At 41.7% G+C, this 20,099-nt stretch overlaps 1 protein-coding gene across 1 annotated transcript in view; it reads left to right on the top strand.

The window, feature by feature from the left end:
• The window catches only part of PCSK2 (proprotein convertase subtilisin/kexin type 2), a 103,418-nt gene that overhangs the window by 71,202 nt on the left and 12,117 nt on the right, over positions 1-20,099 (top strand). The window contains exons 6-8 of the mRNA XM_032683538.1: positions 681-757; positions 7,092-7,180; positions 9,799-9,974. Of these exons, the coding sequence (XP_032539429.1) occupies positions 681-757; positions 7,092-7,180; positions 9,799-9,974 (342 nt within the window). The remainder of the gene's footprint in view (positions 1-680; positions 758-7,091; positions 7,181-9,798; positions 9,975-20,099) is intronic.

The following is a 20,099-nucleotide window of genomic DNA, read 5'->3' on the forward strand; positions in this document are numbered from 1 at the left end:
GCTGCTGATAGGACAAATCAGGAATGATTTAGATTTACATGGAAAGCACAGACATGGGATGACATTTTGAAAAGCACCCAAAAGGCACATTTGTGAAGCTGTTCACAAGCTAAAGGACCAAGAAAATATGCAAGGGGATTTTCAGGTATATGTGCTGACCATTAATGCAGCTTTCACAGTTGAATTTTGAGAAATTTACATTCTTAGGCATTGAAATGCTTTTAGAAATCTGGCTGTTGTAGTACCACAAATGAGTTTTTAAAAAATAATTCTATTTCAGAAGACCTATGTGTCTGGTCACTTCCAACACTGTCTGGAAAATACGATTAAACCTTTGCTTTGCCACACCAAGGTTAACACCTGAATACTCTTGTAAGTGTGGATGAAAAGTACCTCAGCAGTGACCTGAGCTCTCACACCACCCTACAATTAGCCACACTGTTTCGAAATACCAGTGGTCTGCAGGAGGCTTGGCTCTCCAGAAAGCATCTTTTCCCAGGCTTGCTGGTGTGGGAAATGGGAAATGGCACAACAGGGACTGGTTTCTGTCCAGATGCATCTTGAAGAATGAAGAGAATGAAGTTTGCTGATGATTGTCAGCTTCCCCTTCAGTTTGTGTTTCGCTTTGCCCTGTGTGTCTGGTTTTCAGCTGACTTTCTGAACTTCTTTGTGTTTTGCAGAATGCCAAAGCCAGCTATGACTTCAGCAGTAATGACCCCTACCCCTACCCCCGCTACACAGATGACTGGTTTAACAGGTAAGTGGATTTTAGGCAGGCTTGCCCTTCACTTTGGTTTGCTTAAGAAATTCTGAGTATTTGATGACATTTGTGAAATGGCTGTTTTCTGCTAAATTCAACGGTCACCAGAACAGATGCTGCAGTCTCACTATTGCTTGAAAATTAGAGGTTACTTATGACTTCATTTTTTTAGGTAACCTCTAAATAGCATTGAACAACCATTTTATAGTTTATAAATGAATTTGTTGCTTCAGAAGAATGTATTTTTAGATTGTTTGAATAGGTGAAAGCTACATACCTTTTTGTCAGCTGTCCTAGGACATTATACAGTAAACCAAACTGTATAAACTGGTTTCCCATCAACTGTGTCTGAGGAAGTATTACTGCCAGCTAATTTTAAAGGCCAGTAAGCTGGAGAGACTAAAGATTTTTTTTGGGGGGGGAAAAGTCTTTTCACCTCTTTGTAGGCTAAGAAGGTAGAAAAGCAGCATGGTGCAGAATGACCAGTTTAAAAACAATTAGATGTTAAGTTCTGAATCATGTATTTTCACCTTGATTTAAGGGCAATGTACAAGAGTAACATTTTTCTAGCTACTGGAGAAGTTCAAGTCCACATACAGTGACTGGAAAGCTGTTCTGTTTTGTTTATAAACTTGGAATCAACAGTGCAGCTGTGCTTGTTGTGTTAATTCTCCTGAATACATACTGAATGCCCAAGACCCATTCCTTCTTCAGTATGTTCTGAACTTGGCTCTGAACTTAGCCAGTTTTCAGCAGGAGAAGGACTGGTCCTCAAGGTATGGTATAAATAAGAATGGCCCAAAAGAAAAGACTTCAGATTTTAGAAAGTGTGACTTTTTTGGTTTCCCTAAACTTTTTTTCTTTCCCACATGGCGTAGAAACATGACAGATTTTACAAAACATGTGTATCCCAAGTTCTGCATTTGTCCCATGGAAAAGCCCTTTCTGACAGCTCCTAGCAAGACATTAGTGTAATCAAGGGTGCAGAGTCCAAGGTACTCCCACAAGATGTGATTATAACCTGGTGATCTCAGCATACAGCACCTCTGGATCTGCCCTGAGGTCTCAGCAGGTTCCAGCTTGGATTTTCAAAAAATTGTTTCAGGACTTTTTCAATGAAATTTCCAAATGTCTTCTAGGCAGATGTTGCCAGTATTTATGTAACAGTAGTGCCGAGGATTTGAAAAATTTTCAAGGTTTCAGGGCTCAGTCTTAGTGCTTATCAAAAAAATATTTCAGGCCTATTTGATGTGGTTGGGATGACTGACTGGTCTTTGAGTTTTGGAGGGGGATTTTTGTTTTTATTTCTAAAGAAGTCAATTGTAGTTCTGTCAGAGTGCCACAACAAAGAAGCAGCTGTGCTTCCACCTCAAACAGAGGCCTCCTGGAACGGATCAAACAGATTTAGCAGCTGTGATGTCCTTCTTTGTAGTCCTGCCATTTTTCAGCTAAAGCAAGATCCCAAAGAGATTTCTCCTTCATTTTGGGGAAGGACATCTAACATTTTTAAAGTAGTATGAATCCAATTGGTGAAAGAAAAGTCAGAGAAGAACTAGGGCTCTAATTTGTGAAGGTCTGCTGCCTTTCTGGCTTTATTTATGCAAAGGATCATTATAGGAGAAAGATATCACTTAGCTCTGGAGAGGAGGAAAATTAAATTTAGTTTTAGTGGGTAATGGTGGCTTCTGTCATTTTCAGTGTGGAACTGCATACAACTGTGTTCTGCCAAGCCCCATTAACACTGATTGTGCTGCTGTCAAGTATTTTATAGTGGGCTCCAGTTTGCAGTCCTCGCCTGTTCTTCAAAGTGGCCCTGGAAGGAGAGTTACCTCGTAAAGCCTCTTCAAACAGACCTCAGGCATCCTGGTTGTGGCAGAGGTCCTGGTCTCTGGTCCTAGGTGCCTCTGGCTAATTTCAGACACTTAAGTGAAAAAGCAAATGGTCACTTTTGACCCAATCTGTGGTAATTAAGAACATAATTCTGGTTTTCATAGAACTGCAACACTTTCTTCTATATCTGAAGGGAATGGGGAGCTCAAGTCACAAGTCAGGAGGAGGAGAGCAATGGAGAAATTGCTCTGCAGATTTACTTCACTATTCTTTTGAGAAAAAAAAGTTGGTACCTAGAGTGTATAGTATTCTTTGCCAATGAACCTCTGTGATGATGGGACTCCCTACCCCTGATAATGTTCAAGGCCAGGTTGGATGGGACCCTGAGGAGCCTGATCTAGTGGGTGGCATCTCTGCTTGTGGCAGGGAGATTGGAACTAGATGATCTTTAAGGTCATTTCCAACCCAAGCCATTTTGTGATTCTGTGAACCTTGAGTTTTCTTTCATGAGACGGGGAATTTTCTGCCTTGCAAGGTAAATCGTGGGAGCCACACATGCAGTAAAGCATCCATTTCCTGCCTTCACAATATAAGAAAGCTTTAAGATGAAAGATTTCTTGTTTTCTCCAGATTAAGATGCAAACCAACACACTGTATTCAGCTGTTCAGGAGTAGTTGTGACTGTTTTTCTCTGCATATTTCTTTGCTATACAGCAATTGAGTTGATGTATTCCTATATAAGCTATTACCATGACTTCTGACTTCTGAATTATTGTTGCTGGTAGGTTATAACTGTCTGCTCTGACGGTCTGTCCATATGTGTAGCTCTACAGGTGCATCTGGATAGGGAGTGATTACACAGAAAAGCTGTTCAGAGAAACCTGCAATAAAGGCTCCATTTTGCTCTGTTTGCAGTCAGTGATGCACCTCCCATTGAATTTTATGTATGCAGGAGAATCAGACTCAAAATAGGATAGCATGATATCCCTTTTTCCTTGAAGAATGCGTTTCTCTGTGAGCAATTCAAGTGATTTGTGGAACAAGAAGCAGAGGACTGATCACCCAGGGGCTTTTGTGAGGTGCCAGCTGCATGTGCAAAGTGTCATTAGACTTTAAGAAAAAATGGGAGGTTTTGCAGGGAGTATTTCATTAATCACAGCTGCTCTGCATGTAAGCACAGATTCCCCTTCCACTTGGTACTTTTTAAGGCTGCTGGAAGCACTTTGGCCTTTCCATCTAACAGCCAGTGGCCTATGAAACCAAGCTAGGTGGATTTTAGAAGGGCGGAGTGTGGTGCCTCAGATAGGGAATTGCAGTCAGGCAGTTCAGCTGCTGCTACAGGCAGAGGCATATGGGTGGCTGGGCAGCCAAGGGATTTATTCCCGTGCTTACTGTACTCACTGCTTGGCTGTGTTGAGACCCACAGTTTGGGGACCAAGCCAGGAGAGGGGACACTGGGACAGAGCTGTGTTTGAGCCTGAGGAGCAGTGAAAAAACCTGAATCAAACTCTGTTCCCAAAAACAGAGGCAGCCCCACAACACTCAAAGTGATTTTTAGGAACCACTTTGGGAACTACCTGTGATTTTGAACACCCTCTCCTCCTGAACCACATTCAGTACCTTGGCATTTTCCACATTGTACAGTGTGGAAGTTCCAACAGGGATCAGTGATAGCTTGACCTTTCTGTACAGCCCTCTGATTTCTTGTGAGCATGCAGAAGGCACAGCTTGGGCTCCCCATCTCAGAGCACTGAGATTACAAATAACTGATCCAAATAACCAATAATTATTTCCACTCCTGTGGCCTTTGTATATTCTCTCACTCAGATAAGAGTTAGCATATATTCACTATCTTGGAGACCCCATATTCTTCAGAGGTAAAAATGTCGTTTACTAGTTAAGGATCCAAAGCAAAGTAGAACACTTTCCTTTCTGCAAACACTCAAATGCTTAGAAGCTGATAATGTCGTGTGAATAAAAAGGGGATGTCATTTGCTTCACAAAAGTGTCCCTGTGAGCTCTGCACTGCTGCCCAGTGCAAGCAGCTAAAATGATCGAGATACTCAGATGGTCCCAACTCTTGAGACTGCAGCTCTGCAGCTGAAGTTAGGATGGATGGGTCCTGTCCTTTGCTGTCTGCAGAAGCATTTCAGAGCAGATAAAAAAGGACCTCAATGAAAATATGTGCCACCTCCGATACTTTCAAAAAACACATTGATAGAAGGGCACACACAATAGCATTGGCAGTAGGTTTTAGAAACAAAAGTAGTTTTTAAAGACAAAACAGTGAAATTTTCATTACTTGTACAGATACCTTACTTAAATGCAGAAGGCAAAACTGTTTTTCAGTTGAATCCCCTTCTCCCATCTTATTTTTTCATGAATGTTCATGTAAAATGTTTTCATTTATATAACATTTATGGAAAACTTTCTCCACTTACTAACATATGACTTGCTCGTCTTGCTAATGTGTGGTTTACTTTTGAAGTAACTTGTTCAAAAGTGAAAATATTCTTCATTGTCTTCTGTCCCCTTGTTTCAACCATGGGAGTAATAGAGAAGAAGTCAACACTGTAGAGAAAGGGTGTGATTTGTGCTCATGACATGAATCACTTCATAGAAACCACAATGGGTTTATCAATGATACATGAACAGCAAATAGTGCTAAGTTGGAAAAGTCTGCTATTTGCCATTAATAATTCAACTAAATGTATTTCCACTCACTCGTATGTGGTTATTTTTTTTTCTCTAGTCAACAGCATGATATTGAAACCCCGAGCTGCTGGAACAGACCTGCTTGCAGTCTCCATCATAAAGGCCACAGTGATAGGGAGGCCAGGCAGGGGAGAGGACCTTTTTGTAAAACCTTTTCACAAGGGAAGTCCTAATACAATTTTTCTATCTGTGAGAGAAAGAGCTCACCTGTCAGCATCACTGATTTTTTGCACCCCAGCATCAGTCAAGCCAATTTTTAACAAAGCCATTTATTCTGCTCTGTGGCTTATAGCTACCCCACAGGTGACTAGATAATGAATGCCTAGCACAGTGTGGTTTTTTTCACACTTCCTTGAACAAGGGCATGAGGAAAAACCTACTTGATTGCTGAAAGAAATTTGTGCAGCAGCTGAATAACAAATGTATGTCACTGTTCTCACTGGCCCCTTTGATAAAGCAACATACATGAGATCTTCAGTCTTTTGTGATCATTCACTGTGTACGTTCAAGACCGGTCATTTGCTTTCATGGAAGTGCCTTTAAAAATATATTCTTCCAAGTACAGCAGGAAATGTTGTTGCTTCTCACCCCTTTACTAATGTTACTCTCACCTTTGCTAGAGGTGCTTAAAGGGAGAGAGAAAAAAGATGATTAAAACTTAATTCTGCTGCCTCCCAGGGTGGTCCATCTGATAGTCAGCATAGCCTTTACAATACAGCACTGTTAATTGCTTGAATCCTTAACTTGCTATAGGAGCAATGCCAATTTTAATGCACAGAGTAGAATGCATGAGCAGTAGGATGGATTCATATTGATTCAACATCTTAAAAAAAAGCCTGGCAGCAGCACAGGTTTCAATAGTTTTCCTGCTGTGCTATTTTTTAAAAACTAGGTTGTGTTGTCCATGTTTATCTTGTCTGCAGTTTAATTTCCGTGATGAATTAGGAGAAAGGAAAATGCAGTTTGCCTTCCTGCAGGACTGTCTGAGAGTCCCTGCCTGTTAAAGGGTCTCTGTTAAGGGCTGCAAAGCACTTCAGAGACACCAGGTGTTTTTGAAATGCTATATGTCAGCCCAAACCTGGACCTCTGTGTCAGAGCAGAGACATTTCCCACTTGAGCAGAAAGAAGTAGCACCATGAGCTGACAGCTGGAGCACCTTGGCAGCTCCTCCAGGAATTAGACACTGGGGGAGAAGCATGCATGTGCTCTCAGGTCTGACAGCTTTGGGCCTGGTCAGCCGGGCCACAGCTCTGCTGTTGAGAAGTGCAGTGACCATTTTATCTCCCTTCTGCTATTCCAACTTGGTATTGCACCCACCTCTTTCCTTAGCATTTCTTTTGTGGGCAGGGATATGCTCCTTTCACATGTTCAAATAGCAAAAAGTCAATCAACCTTTGTTCTGCAGGGTTCAAAGTAATGAGTGTCATGCTGTCAAGCCACAAAAATAAAGGAATTAATATTGATCTTATGTTTACACTGTCCTGTCAGGGGCCTGTTTCCTAACGACTAATATTTGGTAATGAGGCAGAACCTCTCTGACAGAGTTAAAAAGAAATGGTCTGAATAACTTTGCAACAAAATGCAGTGTTAGTATGCAGAGGGGAAGTTGGATACCTCCTACTTCAGGAAGAAATGAGCTCATCCAGGTATCCGAGTACAGCGCTCAACAGTTTGCCATGGAATGGTTTTCCTCTGCAGCACTGAGAGCTGACTGAGGCAAAAGAAGCTCTTGGTGATCCAGCTCAATTCAGCATTCATGTGGGTCTCTCTGTCTTCTCTTTCACAGCCATGGGACAAGGTGTGCAGGAGAGGTGTCTGCTGCTGCCAACAACAACATCTGCGGCGTGGGAGTCGCCTACAACTCCAAAGTTGCAGGTATGGTAGCAATTTGAGGGATAAATGGTCACTGTGCCTCAGGCAGAACTTCTCCTGCAGAGCCAGGGAGCATTGCCCAGGACAGGACTGCAGGTTGGCACCGGGCCATGTATTTATTACTTTTCACAGAAGCTGAGGAGAGGAATTTCTCCATGGCTTTGCCTTTTCAATCAAAGACCTCTTTAATAGCCCCTTTAATAACTTTGCCAAGGAACAGCTCTGCTCCTTCATATGCCAGTTCCTGTTCATGTGCTGATTTTCAGTGCTTCTTCCCTGCGTAGCTGCAGAATCATTTCTGGCAAATCTCATTTTGCAGAAGGTAAAGTATAAATTCCTGCTACACTCAGAAACTATTTGAAAAGGCAAATCTCATGCTGGTCTTACTCTTTAGGCTCTCACAGGGCAGGGCCTGCAGAGCTGTAAATCTCTTTGGTCGTTGGTTTCCTCTGTTTTAACAGTGATGCAAAATGGTAGGAGCAGATGCAGAGGATGAAATGGGTAGTACCCAGCATTCACACTTCATGTGTGTTGGGTGTTTTTACTTCTAACAGGCTCTTTTCTGTGCAGATAGACTGAACACAGTGCTTGGAGTGAGTTAGGCTCTTGGACACCATGTGTTAGTTTAGTTTAAACTGAAGAAATTCAGTTTTCCTATGGTTCCATGTTGAGAAACGAGCCACAGCAAGCAGAAATAGATGCTTATGAATTTCACTTAAATTCCCCTGATCCACACCAGGACACCAGTGTGTATGCAGCTGTTGCTTCCTGGGGATGGTTCACAACATGTGTGCATGGACAGCTCTGCTCTGCTTGGCCAGTCCCTGTTTCACTGCAGTGTCAGAAGAATCTGGGGAAGGCTACATTTTGTCTGTCACCTTACAATCAAAAGCTGAATCTCCACTGTAGAGGGGCACCAAGCAGTATCACTGGCCAGCCCTGTCTCGTGCATGTCTCCTTTCTTCAGTAATGGTAACATCCCCTTCAGAGATGGACATTCCACAAAATTTGCATTCTGGCAATAGCTACTGTTAGAGGAATGTGAATTGGTGCATGGGATTTTGGCTGGACCTTGTCTGTATTATTCATCTAACTCTACAACTTCAAGATGGATACTTAAAAATAAATAAGTGGAGACTTTTTCTGGTGACCAACAGCCTACAAATAATCTTCTCTACTTCCCCACTTCCTAGCAAAATCCCCACAGGATTTTGGAAGTGCCAGCCAACCTTCCCTGCCTGAGAACAGTGTGCACATGCAGCACCACCGTGTGGTACATGGGGATGTGGAAGTCTATGCAAGTTGGGAGTCTGCTGCTGTCATTGTTCAGGGTCCATGTTTGCAAGTGGAACTGGAAGTTGGTAGCCAAGGATCTGGAGTGTCACTTGTTTTTCTTCTTGTACCTCTTTTTTGCTCTGAAGACGGCTTGGCTTTTCCTGTTGTTTCCTCATCTCCCCAGGATCAGTAATTAATTCTGTGGTTTCAGTGCAGATCTGCATTTTACAAGTACATGAAGGGATTTCTCAATCATTGAATTTGACTTCGTCATTTCTAGCTTGAAATAGTAGATCAGGAATATGCAGCTTTGGTCTGGTTTCTATTTGAATATTATACCACTTTTTTCCAGCTTCACATTTGGCATATGGGGTTTATATTGAATGTAGTAAAACCACTGGTTTCTGAATCAGGGTCCTTACCACCATTCGCTCTGTTTGGCTCTGTGCTACTGATTTCTGTCCCATCTGTGTCCTAAACCATTGGGAAAAACTGAACTTCCACTCAGGGCTACAAATGAAAGTTGGAATGAATCCCTGGTTACTCAGGTCTCACCCAGAGGCCACCGACAGGTTGGCTCTCAGTGAATCTGTCCTATGTGTGGGGCATGATGGATGTAAGGGCTTGCACTCCTGTCTGTCACACTCTGGCTTGCTTATAGCCAACACTTTGAGGTTTTATGAAGTTGACATGTCCTAAGATTGTATCATTTAAACTCTTAACTCCTACTGCAGTGTGGGTTAAAGGAAGCAGGTTTTAGTTTGCTTTTTTTCCTCCAAATACTGGCCATATTTTGCTATTGCATCTGCATGTTGACACGATGATATTTTTCCAGGAAATTGCGGTGTAGTGTGTTTCTCTCCTCTGATTAAATTCTGGAGAGCCACCAAAATAAATAGAAAAATTACTTGAAAAACTAATGACCTGTCAACACAAAACTGAGTATTAATTCGATGAGGGTGGCCTTAGTCTTTTTCCCTAGTTGTTACAAAATACTACTTTACATACCATTAATATTATTTAAATGCTACAAATTTCTGAGACTGCTGAATACGAGTATTTTTGAACGTTCTCCAATAGTAGATGGAAAATACTGTGTAATGAGAAAGCTAACAGTAAAGTACTTTCTGGGCCACGCTGCCTGGCTGTGGCTGGGTGTTTAATGCTGGCATCCTGCTGGGTAAGCACACCCTGGTGAAATGGGAATGGCGAGTGTGGAATTACTGAGTGATTGAAATTGCCAGTGAATTAAAATACTTGTATAACCAGGGACCTTCTGCAGGTGCTGAGATTTTATCCTGTGCTGGGTAATGCATAATTCATGTTTATGTTGATTAAATCTACAGGTATTCGAATGCTTGACCAGCCATTTATGACAGACATTATTGAGGCTTCCTCCATCAGTCATATGCCTCAAGTCATAGATATATATAGTGCCAGCTGGGGACCAACTGATAATGGGAAGACTGTGGATGGACCTAGAGAGCTAACACTGCAAGCCATGGCAGATGGTGTGAACAAGGTAACAGTCTTATTAATAATCTGGGTACTGGGGCAGAATGGTGTGTATGGGCTCACATTGAAACCAGTGACTTGGGAACACAGTGCAGTTGTGTAAATTATTCCAACCTTCAGCATATTCCAGTGTTAAATGGTGTTCTTTCTGCAATATTTTGGCAATATTTTGGCATTGCTTTTATTGTATAGTCTCAGTATACTGTGTTTATCTCTAGTCTGCTTACATATGCTTTTCATATGCCAACACAGTCAACAAGGAAGAACTTGATCCTGTAAATATTCCCCATTTCCCCATGTTGAAACATGCCAGCTGTGCTGCTGATGCCACATTGTCTGTTTTGGTGTGTTACCAATTTAATTATTGTTTTGGATTTAGAATGTCTTTCAGGTCACTCATATAAGGTCATTATTATAGCTTGATTCAACTACAGCTGTTCAGATGTTCATGGAGTAGTGTCATTTCCCAGTAGCAGGAGCCTCCTTGTTTATTCCCACCTTTCCACCTCCTTCTAGGAGCAGTCTGTGGTCTTTGTAAAAGACATTCAGTATTGTCCTGTAATCTCTCTAGCCTGCACACTATTAGAAGGTTGGGGAACATGGGTGCCAGAACTCAAGAAAAAAGCAAATCAGCCCAAAACAAACCAACCAACCTTGCATGGCTTTGTCTGCATCTCTTCAGTGTCACACAGCCAGATCAACCACAGCTGCTCCCGGTAATGTAGGGAATGAGCCTCCTCCCCTTGGTTGATTATAGATGGCTTTCCATATTGACAAGATCTGAAATTCCCCAGAACATCTGGGGTGGTTTTGTGTGGGAGCTCCACAATTACTCAGTTTTCCATCCAAATTATTTCGTCCTCTTACTCGTGCCAGTTTCTCCCACTCTCATCACCACCTTGTTATGAGCAGCACATTCAGTTTACCCTGTTTTGTGACATGATAATTAAATCTACTGTTGTGGTAAGTAGTGAAGCCTCTAAAGCTTTCTCAAATCCTGAACCCCAAATGTTTTGCCTATAACAGATTGGTTATAGTTATCCTCATGCTCCTGCCCATAAAATTGGCAATATACTGCAATAACACAGGAAGACTTATCACAAATTCCTCCTGAGTCTGCTCAGTTTTATAGTATAAACTCTACAAACCTCTGATGAGTTCAGAGTCTCTCTGAAGTCATCTTACACAAGCTGTGTTTGTTCTTGTAACTTTCTTTCTTTTATCTAGTGTTTCCATAAAGATGCCCTTATATACTTTGGTCTTGAGGAGGATCTTTCTTAGGTATGTGGCAGTTTTAGCAACACCTTGATGTCTTAGTTACTTGGTCTTTCTTCCACTAATGTTGGTTGGAGCAGACATAAATTCTGAAAATAGAAAAATTCCCATATAATTTTTGTGTTGATCTCCTCCCATGCAGAACTTGTCTAAAAGTAGCAGAAAAGGCACAAATAATCCTGGCAAAGGAATGCAAACTGAACTGAATAGAGTTATTTTACCCTCCAAGAGAAGCAGATTTTAGATTGTAGTCATGGGGTTTTTTATAGTTTGGTGTGTAAAAGATCTTTCAATTAACTTGCTGTCATGTTACCTTATGCTTTAGTTTGTGGAGTTACACTGGAATTAACCTCTTGGAATGTTAAGTATCGGAGAAGGGATTTTTCTTTTCTGTTTTATTGCCTGGTTGTTGTCCCATACCTGGAGTGCTGGGCATATTACTTTTTTAATTGCCTTGCCCTCAGGAGTGTCTGTGATTCCCTTCAAGAAATAATTTGCAATATTAAGATCAGAAGGGGCCCTGAGGTCACTTGGGTTGAAGGCTTGGGAAGGAGAGGGAACAGTGACAGTGAGCTGTGCTCTGGCACGACTTGCTCTCATACCTTATTAGAGACGTAAAATCAACAGGAGAGCCTGCATTAAGAAAGCAGTTCTGTCAGCCATTGCAGAATTAGGAGGAATAGTACTGGATTCTACCCAAGAAAAATGCTGTTTTCCAGGGAAAATTGCACTTCATCTTGTAGTGGCAGTAACCCAGCTAACTCCTGGCAATACCTGCACAAAAGAAGAGACAGCCCCACCCCAAATAACTCACTTTGCAATTGTGATCATAGCTCTATCTACCCTTATTTTGTTCATTACATTTCCTGTCATAGAGCGATTTTTTTGGGAATGGTTTGTTCTGATCTCCTTTTGTGGAGTGCCAGATTTTCTAGAGATACCTCAAGCTGTCAGTGGATGCTGGGTAATCTCCGCGGTGTTTTGAAAAACACACTACAGACTTCCCTGCATGCAAACGAAGACTAACAAGCCTTTGATATAATATCCTTTTACCTAGTTTAGGTCTATAATATATGCATCAAATTCTCTATTGAGTGTACAAATGTAAATCTAATTTATGATCGTTTTTCAAAGTAACCCTCCTGTTTATTAAAAAGGATCTTTTATAAACAGAGACAAATAAATGTAGGAATTCTTCTTATCAGCCTAGAGCTGATTCTCACCAGAGTGATGGTTCATGAATTAATGATGAAGCTGAAATATTGGCAGGGAGGAAGCAACATGCTGAGAATAAAAATATGTTCTTAAACTAAAAGCAATGCTTCCAAATGTCCTAGAAGGCAATGTAAGATCTCTTTCATGGAGCAAGATTAATATCCTTACTGCTAATGCAAAACTAAAAAGTAAGTAGGAATGATACAAAATTCTTACAGGGAAGATGCAGTTAACTGTGCTGACAAACACAGATAACATTTACCTTGTTGCCACCACGCTTGGGTGAAACTCACTGAAAAGAGTTTAATCCTTCCCCCAAACTCCATTGCACTGTCATGTCCTTTAGAAGTCCTCCTTCCAGAGCTGCTGAGATGTGGGGGTAACTGGTCAACTGATAACAACAAGATGATGAAAACTGCAGAAACTGTGAAATTTCTTGTTAATAAGTCTGGTTTTGTGGCTTAAAGCCAGGCAGCCATAACTGTGTGGACTAAGGCTGACATATCTTTTATATCTGATTTATCCTCTTCTAGTTGAAGATGTCCCTGCTTATTGCAAGGCGGGTTAGACTAGTTGACCTTTAAAGTCTCTACCAACCCAAACTATTATCTAATTCTATTTTCTTACCTTTCCGCTTCCATTACTCATTCTTGGCATGTGTTAAGCTCATCCTTGCCTTCTGTCTTAATCATGCCTTTCCTTCGGTGCCCTGTTTGCTTGGAAGGTAAATAGCATGAATAGAGGCAGCACTAAAATAGAATAATTAAGGAGAGCAAAATCTGTCCATCACACTGGCAACTCCTTTATGGGCTCTTTTAATAACTGCATTTCTAAGGCTGAACACAAAAGGGATGGTGTGTGCATGAACTTGGTGTCAACATAACACATGTAATCAGAAGGTCTTGGGAAAGGGACTCAAGCTGCTTTTTGTTAATAAGACACAATCCTACTCATTTTTTGAGTGCAGTCTTCCTTCACTGTACTGTCTCATGGTTTTTAGTTCAGGGACAAGAGTCAGCAGCTTGACTGGATTCCTGAGTAGTGGTAGTTGCACTGCAAAGACAAATGAGCTCACAGCTGAATTGAGGTGCTTGAGAATAGGGATTAAGAATTTCTTACACACAAACGTCCACAAGAGTTTGACAATTACTGGCACTGGTCTGATACAGATGAACACCCTTACCTAATGCACATTTCAGCTGCTAGAAAAGATGTATTTGAGATGTAATCGGAAAGGACCTAATACCTAATACAGCGTGTTTAAAGTTGAAATTTTTGAAGACTAGGTTGAAACTTGTGAGTACCCAGTACCTGCCTAATGAGGGGGCCTTGCACTCATTGTATGTATAGTTTGACTGGAGAAAGCAATACTGTGTAGTTTACATATCCCTTGTCTGAGCTGTGCTTACCCACTTTGGGGCAGGACAGCTTCGATAGGGAGGTAGGGATGGTAGATGGAAATCCTGTGATAGCACACCTCTCTTAAATAGAGACTTTTTGATGGTACTTTGCATCAGAATTGTATCAGCAGTCATCTTAAACAGGAAAAGGCTACTTAGGTCAAGAACTAATTCCACTCATATTTTATGGTACATCCTGTCTTTAAAGCAGTGTGTCCAGTAAACATTTCTTACTTGCCGTTTTGTGAGTCCAGCTCTTTCCATCTTCAGTTATTGGAATTAAAGGCAATAAAAAGAAGTAATGAGCTAAGCTGGTTTCTATCTATTGAATTTTTATGATATAGGCTTTTATATTACTAGGTTGTGAGGGATTGCTCATGGACAGAATTAATTCGTTGAGACTTCACTGGCTTAGCCAGAATATATAAGACATGATCCATTCGTGCTTGTGCTGGTGAAAACATTATTGCTTCCATAATATGATCCTACCTAAGAAAATGCTGCCCAAGTACAAATTGCCAGGGGAACAGTATTTAGAATTTATAGTCTCATCATGGCTTTGTAATTGGGCTGACCAATGAAAGAAGAAAGGACATTGTTAAAAGTAAAGGGAAATATTTCTCATTTGCCTCTCTCCAAGGGCACAGACATTTTGTACTTTATTGTACTTTAAAATATGCTGAAGATGGCACGTTAATGAAGTACATGCAGTTAGATATCTCTAATATCGTTTTATTTGCTCAACAGCCAAATGAGGACATGGAAATTAGTTTATGATCTGGCGACCATCTGATTACTCCATTTCTGAGTGAGCCCAACAAGCTTCTTTATAACTTGGGAGCCCTTTACCATTATATTGCCATTGTGTCTGAAATATGCATTATAATTCCATGCCTTGTCTTATTTATGTAAGATAAAATCAAACCTTATTAAAACCCCACATGAGTATGTTGTGCCTTCTTTGAATTCTGAACCCAGTTCATCTGACAAGGATGTTTTCAGGCTTTTGTAAAACAGCATGACCAGCTTTTTCAGCCTGGTGACAGGATACGTGACTTCTGACTGAGTACATGACCCAGGTTTGGAGATCAGTCTGCAGCAGTTTGCTCTCCTGCTACAACTCAAGGAATGGATATGTGCCTCTTAGGCTAGGTTAGGGGCAAATCTCAACCCCCACTGACATCTGTTGTGATACTGGCCTCCTCAGGGGTGCCTTGGTCAGCTGAGGACCTTGGCTGTTGTGGGTTTGAGCTTTGTATGGGCCTGTGACAGGGTTAAATATTGCCCTTCACAAAAACTCAAATGACTGTCACATAAACAGCAGAATGCTGCTGCATCAATAGGTTGGGCCAATGTGGCAATATTTGTAAGCTCCGAATATAAATATTTTCTTCATTGACATGTAAATTACTGTTTTCTAAGGTGGCAAGACAATAATGTAGCCTCTACAAAAATGTAGATTTTGCTGTCTCACTCTGACTCCAGGAGTGGTTTTTTTGCCTAATCTCTGTGCCACAACTCAGCAGACATGCTTTAGTCTCCCAGCAAGGCTGATTCTATAATTTGGGAACCTTTGTACAGTGCTGGCAGAGGCACAGGTGAAGCTGTGAGGACAGAGTTCATCACACCACTTGGGAGCACTTGGGTGGAGGAACCAGCTTCGTCACTGGTAGAAAGTAAATTGGGTGTTTAGTCTACTTCTCAATGACTGTTTAGCTCAGAAATACTAAGAGGATGAGGTGGATTTTTTTCAAATATTATTGATACCAGAATTAGGCCTGTGGAATTGTTGCACTAGAGTAAATACATTATTACTTGTGATATGCAGCCCAGCATCCAACAAAAAAAGAATGGCTAATTAAAAGGCTTTGCCTCAGCATTTTCAAAGTTCCCTCCCCATTTCCCTGCTGGACTGAAACGCAGTTGAAACCTAATGCTTCCCCTCTTCACCAAAAGTGTAATTTTCCATTCATTTCTCTTGGCCAAGAGAAGTCCATCCAATTTCAACAACAATTTAGATGTAGAAAATGGCTCAAGCATTATTTTTAGCCAAAGGAGGTATTGACAATTACACAATTAATTATGAGTTGGTGGATGTGAGTTCAGTATTCTTCTGTGATGAAGTCTAAAATAAGTTACATAAAGCCTTTTGTTACGGTTTACAAATTATAGGCTTAGGTTTTTTGAGAATCTCATTTGCAGCAGTCTTTTGGACTTGAGTGATTATTACTTGACCCAAATAGTTTCAGCAATCTGTTAGGAGGAACTGCAGCCAGTTATTGAAGACAGCAAAACGTGAAAGGGACAAAAACAGGAGAAGCATGACTGAAACATGGTTCTAAGTGACAGTTATCCTCTGCATAGCAGCCAAGCGTTAAGCTGAGTTCTTGCTCCTGCCAAAACAACCTCTCCTCCTCCACTGAATGCCAGAAGGTTAGACAGGACAGCCCAGAAGGGACACAGCCTTCAGCAGTGGTGAATTTGAGGAGGATAACCCAGCTGCTATTTCTTCTGAGCTGAACTCTATGACTTGTGGCTGTACTAGGCAGACCAGGCATCCTGGGCTTCTGGGGACACAGTTCAGCAGCTCTGGGTTTCAGAAGGGGTTGGATATGGGAGAAGTGCTAAGGCATTCGGCTCAGCTGTCCCCCTGGACCTGTGTGGTGGCAAACTTTGGCTATCCAGATATGTTTCCTGCTTTAAACTCTGGTAGACAGAGATGAAGTTGAGATTGCTTGGCTGGTCTCAGGCAGATTTTGCTTTAGGTTTTGACAGTGCCCGAGAAATCAGTATAGGAAAGGAGCAAAGGGATCCAGGAAGTCACAGGCTACCAAATTGCTCTGGGCAAATCAACCCAGCAGCTGGAGGAGCCAGGAGAGCGAGGGCTCATGTCAGGGATGCAGGAACATGCAGGCAGGCTCCAGAAAAAACTGGGAATGTAAAAAATGAGCAGCAGTTCAGGGATACCAAGGACTCACTGACTCCAGCTGGCTCCAGTAGTCAGACTGATGGTGCACAGGAGGTGTGGGGAGACCAAGGCAGAGCAAGATCTCTGTGTCGTCTCCTGGAAGTCTTGGGACCCCCATACAATGCTCCCCATCAGGTCATGACAGCGGGAAAATGGTCCCACAGCTCTTCCAGTCTGTCCTTGTCTTGGTGTGTCCCAGCCTGGGGACACGATGGCGATTTGTGTTGCCTGCCTGGGCTGCAAACTACACTTTCGGCAATAATGAGCAATCTATACTGAAGGATGCAGTTTTTAATTGCAAAACATGTAAGGATTTTCAAATAATTCAGTCATGAAGAGAAAGGAATGCTCTTTTCAGAGGAAAATACAGTCAAAATTAACAGGGGATGGAAACTGAGTCCTGTTCCTAAGTCAGTAGGACCCATGACAAATATATGAAGAAGCTGTAGAATTTTTTGCTTTTCCTAGAAAACCACTCTATCTCTTACCATAGCAGGCAAAATGGTAATAAATTGCTATTAAATTATATAGACAGTGCTGAAACACTTCTGGTTTTTTAGGAGGAAGAATCACAAAATAGCTATCGTATGTCATGCAAAAAGAAAGATGCTTATAAAATAATATGTGCTTTGAATTTGTTACAGAAAGCAGTTTTCAGTTTTTTAATTTGTCGTGTTTTTTTCAAATGTGCTCTATCTGCACTTGCTTCCATAGAAGTAGTCCATAAGCATCAGCAAACCATTTGGACATCCTTATCCTGAAATGTCACTGCACCTAAAAAAATACGTCCTCACAGTCAGATGCTACTCTTTTTCCTTCTTATCCTGCTCCCACCTGCCTGCTGGTGTCCTGGTTCTGTCTTTCCCTGGTACTTGGCTTTTCAGGGCAGGAGTCTGTTCTTTATTTTATTGGTTGAAAACTCTTAATCATGATCTGTGAATGAAGGATTAGGCCAAAGCGAAAGGGCACAAGAAACATGCTGTAGGAGCCATTGCAGAGGCCGTGTCATGTTAGAGGCCTGGCTGTTATTCACGTGGGAGCTTGCCAGCCTTGTCGGGAAAGTTTAGGGAAGCTGGAGGAGATTTATTTGTCAAATACCACCCATTTTTCTCTGGAAAGTGTGATCCAGCAGTTAAAACTTTGGGAAACACTGGCTCAGGCACTAGCCCAGCAAGCATGATGAATGAACACCAGTAATAAGGGGGAAAAAATAGTTCAAGGTATGCCTCAAGTTACATAAAGTGAAATAGACTGTAGTCCCCTGCCAGCTCACTTTTGCAAGGTAGTTCAGTAAAGCAGTCTTTCTGGGATTATGCACTTGTGGAAGATAAGAAAAGGGGTAAGAAAATGTCTTAGGGATATTTTTTGCTGGTAGCGCAATAACCCACAAGGGACACTGGAAATAGAAAACCTGCTGTTTTCTCGAAGAGAGCTTCTCAGGAGCTGTCTATGAGTTACTAAGCATGCAGCGTTGCCCAAGATTTAATTCTGGTTTAGCCTGAATTGAGAGGTGGGCCTCTCTGGGGCTAAATGCACTGAGATTCGTTTTCAGCTCTGAGATACACCTTCAGGTGTCTCAGAACAGCGAGTGCCAGACTGTGCATCACTTTTGAGGGAAATGAGCAGATTTCCACAGGATTTTGAAGGAAAGATACTCTAAAACGTACCTTACTGTCTTACTGGTGTTCTCTCTCCTTCATGACTGTTACTTCAGGATCCCCCTGGTGTTTATAGTCTATGTTACTACTGTCTTCTCCAGTCCTATTTTTGATCCAAATGTACAGCAGCCTGAGTGACACGTCTGAAGTTTTTTAGGTTCACATAAGGTTGAGATGCAAATAGAAGCTTTCAGTTTGTTTTAAATATGACACTTAGTTTACCCAAATGGGTTTCATTTATTTAGCATAGAATGATTTGGGTTGGAAGGGACCGTGAAGGCCATCTAGTTCCAACCCCTTGCCCTGTCTGGGAGCAGGGATGCCACCCTCTAGATCAGGACTAGATCAGTTTAGACTACTACCATCCAGAGAACTGAAAATTCACTTCCCCTGAAGCCATATATTTCTGCCTGAGGACACTGTGCAAACTGTCTTGCTACTGCAGGTCTGGCTCTGGGACATATAAGCAGTATCACTGCAAATAAGGCATTTGGGCTGCTAACAGTTTATTCTAGTAGTGTTTGCTCCTCTTTCCGGTCCTGGCTAGGAAGGAAAGGCGATTGAAATTAGAGTATTAAGAAGTGAATTATGGGTTTTAACACTAAGCTGCACCTGTGGATGTGACTCTCATGATGATGTCTTGAGGCCATTCTCAAGTTACAGTAATTTTGTGCATAAAACCTGCCCCAGAGTTTCAGTTCCTCTGTGACTTCTCCCTGTTCCACACTGGCAATCTGCTACACTCTTTTTCTGCCATTTCACCACATATCCCATCCATGGGGTAAAATACTTGGCAGCACAGAACAATCCTGCTGAGCAGAGCTAACTCTATTTCTCTGTGCTGGACACTGCGGAGGTTAACTTTTTGTTAGCAACTTGGATGAATTTCTCACATGAAACTGAAGTGGTTTGCTCCATAGAAAAGCACTGGAAGGAAAAGGTTATTTAAGAACAGATCTATACATGTCAAATTCTTATTCCTGCCACCAGCAGCTACCTGCCTTCTGCACTGGACTGCTGCTTGTTTTTTTGGGACAGAGGCTGTCCAAAGCAGGCAGATGATTGCAAAGTGGTGTGGTGGTGTACATGGGCATGGTTGCGGCAAGCTTGGGGTGTAGCCTCTGAAGACAATTCAAAGGCTGGGTTTGGGCCCTGTAGGTTAATGCCAGTCAGAGCACAAGGTGGGATATGGAAAAAGTCAAAGGGGAAAAAAAAGGCATAACTGGTCTTGTTATGCTGATTTTTTTTTTCTTTTTTAATAAATTGCTGGAAGGATTTTGTTCCTAAAGGATATATTTTTGCAACAGTATCATCCTCCCTTGAAGCTCAAATGACTGATCTCGGGTCTTCATGGGAGTTCTTAGATGGATTTCAGTGAGCTTTTTCATAGTCATTATCTTTATTATGAAAATCTATGTCCTGAGATGTTATATACCCCAGTGGCAGCAAACCTGCTGCGCAATTCGGTGGACTATAATGCAACTCATTAACGTGCTTGAAATAATGAGGTTGCTCTGTTCAGTGGGGTACGATGAAAAATAGAAGCTGCTGCTGGGAACTCAGATTTGATTTAAAATCCTGAGAGAAAAGGTTCCCTATTAAAATACTGTTGCAGG

Source organism: Chiroxiphia lanceolata, chromosome 3 (genome assembly GCF_009829145.1).
Source record: "Chiroxiphia lanceolata isolate bChiLan1 chromosome 3, bChiLan1.pri, whole genome shotgun sequence".
Lineage (NCBI taxonomy): Eukaryota > Metazoa > Chordata > Aves > Passeriformes > Pipridae > Chiroxiphia > Chiroxiphia lanceolata.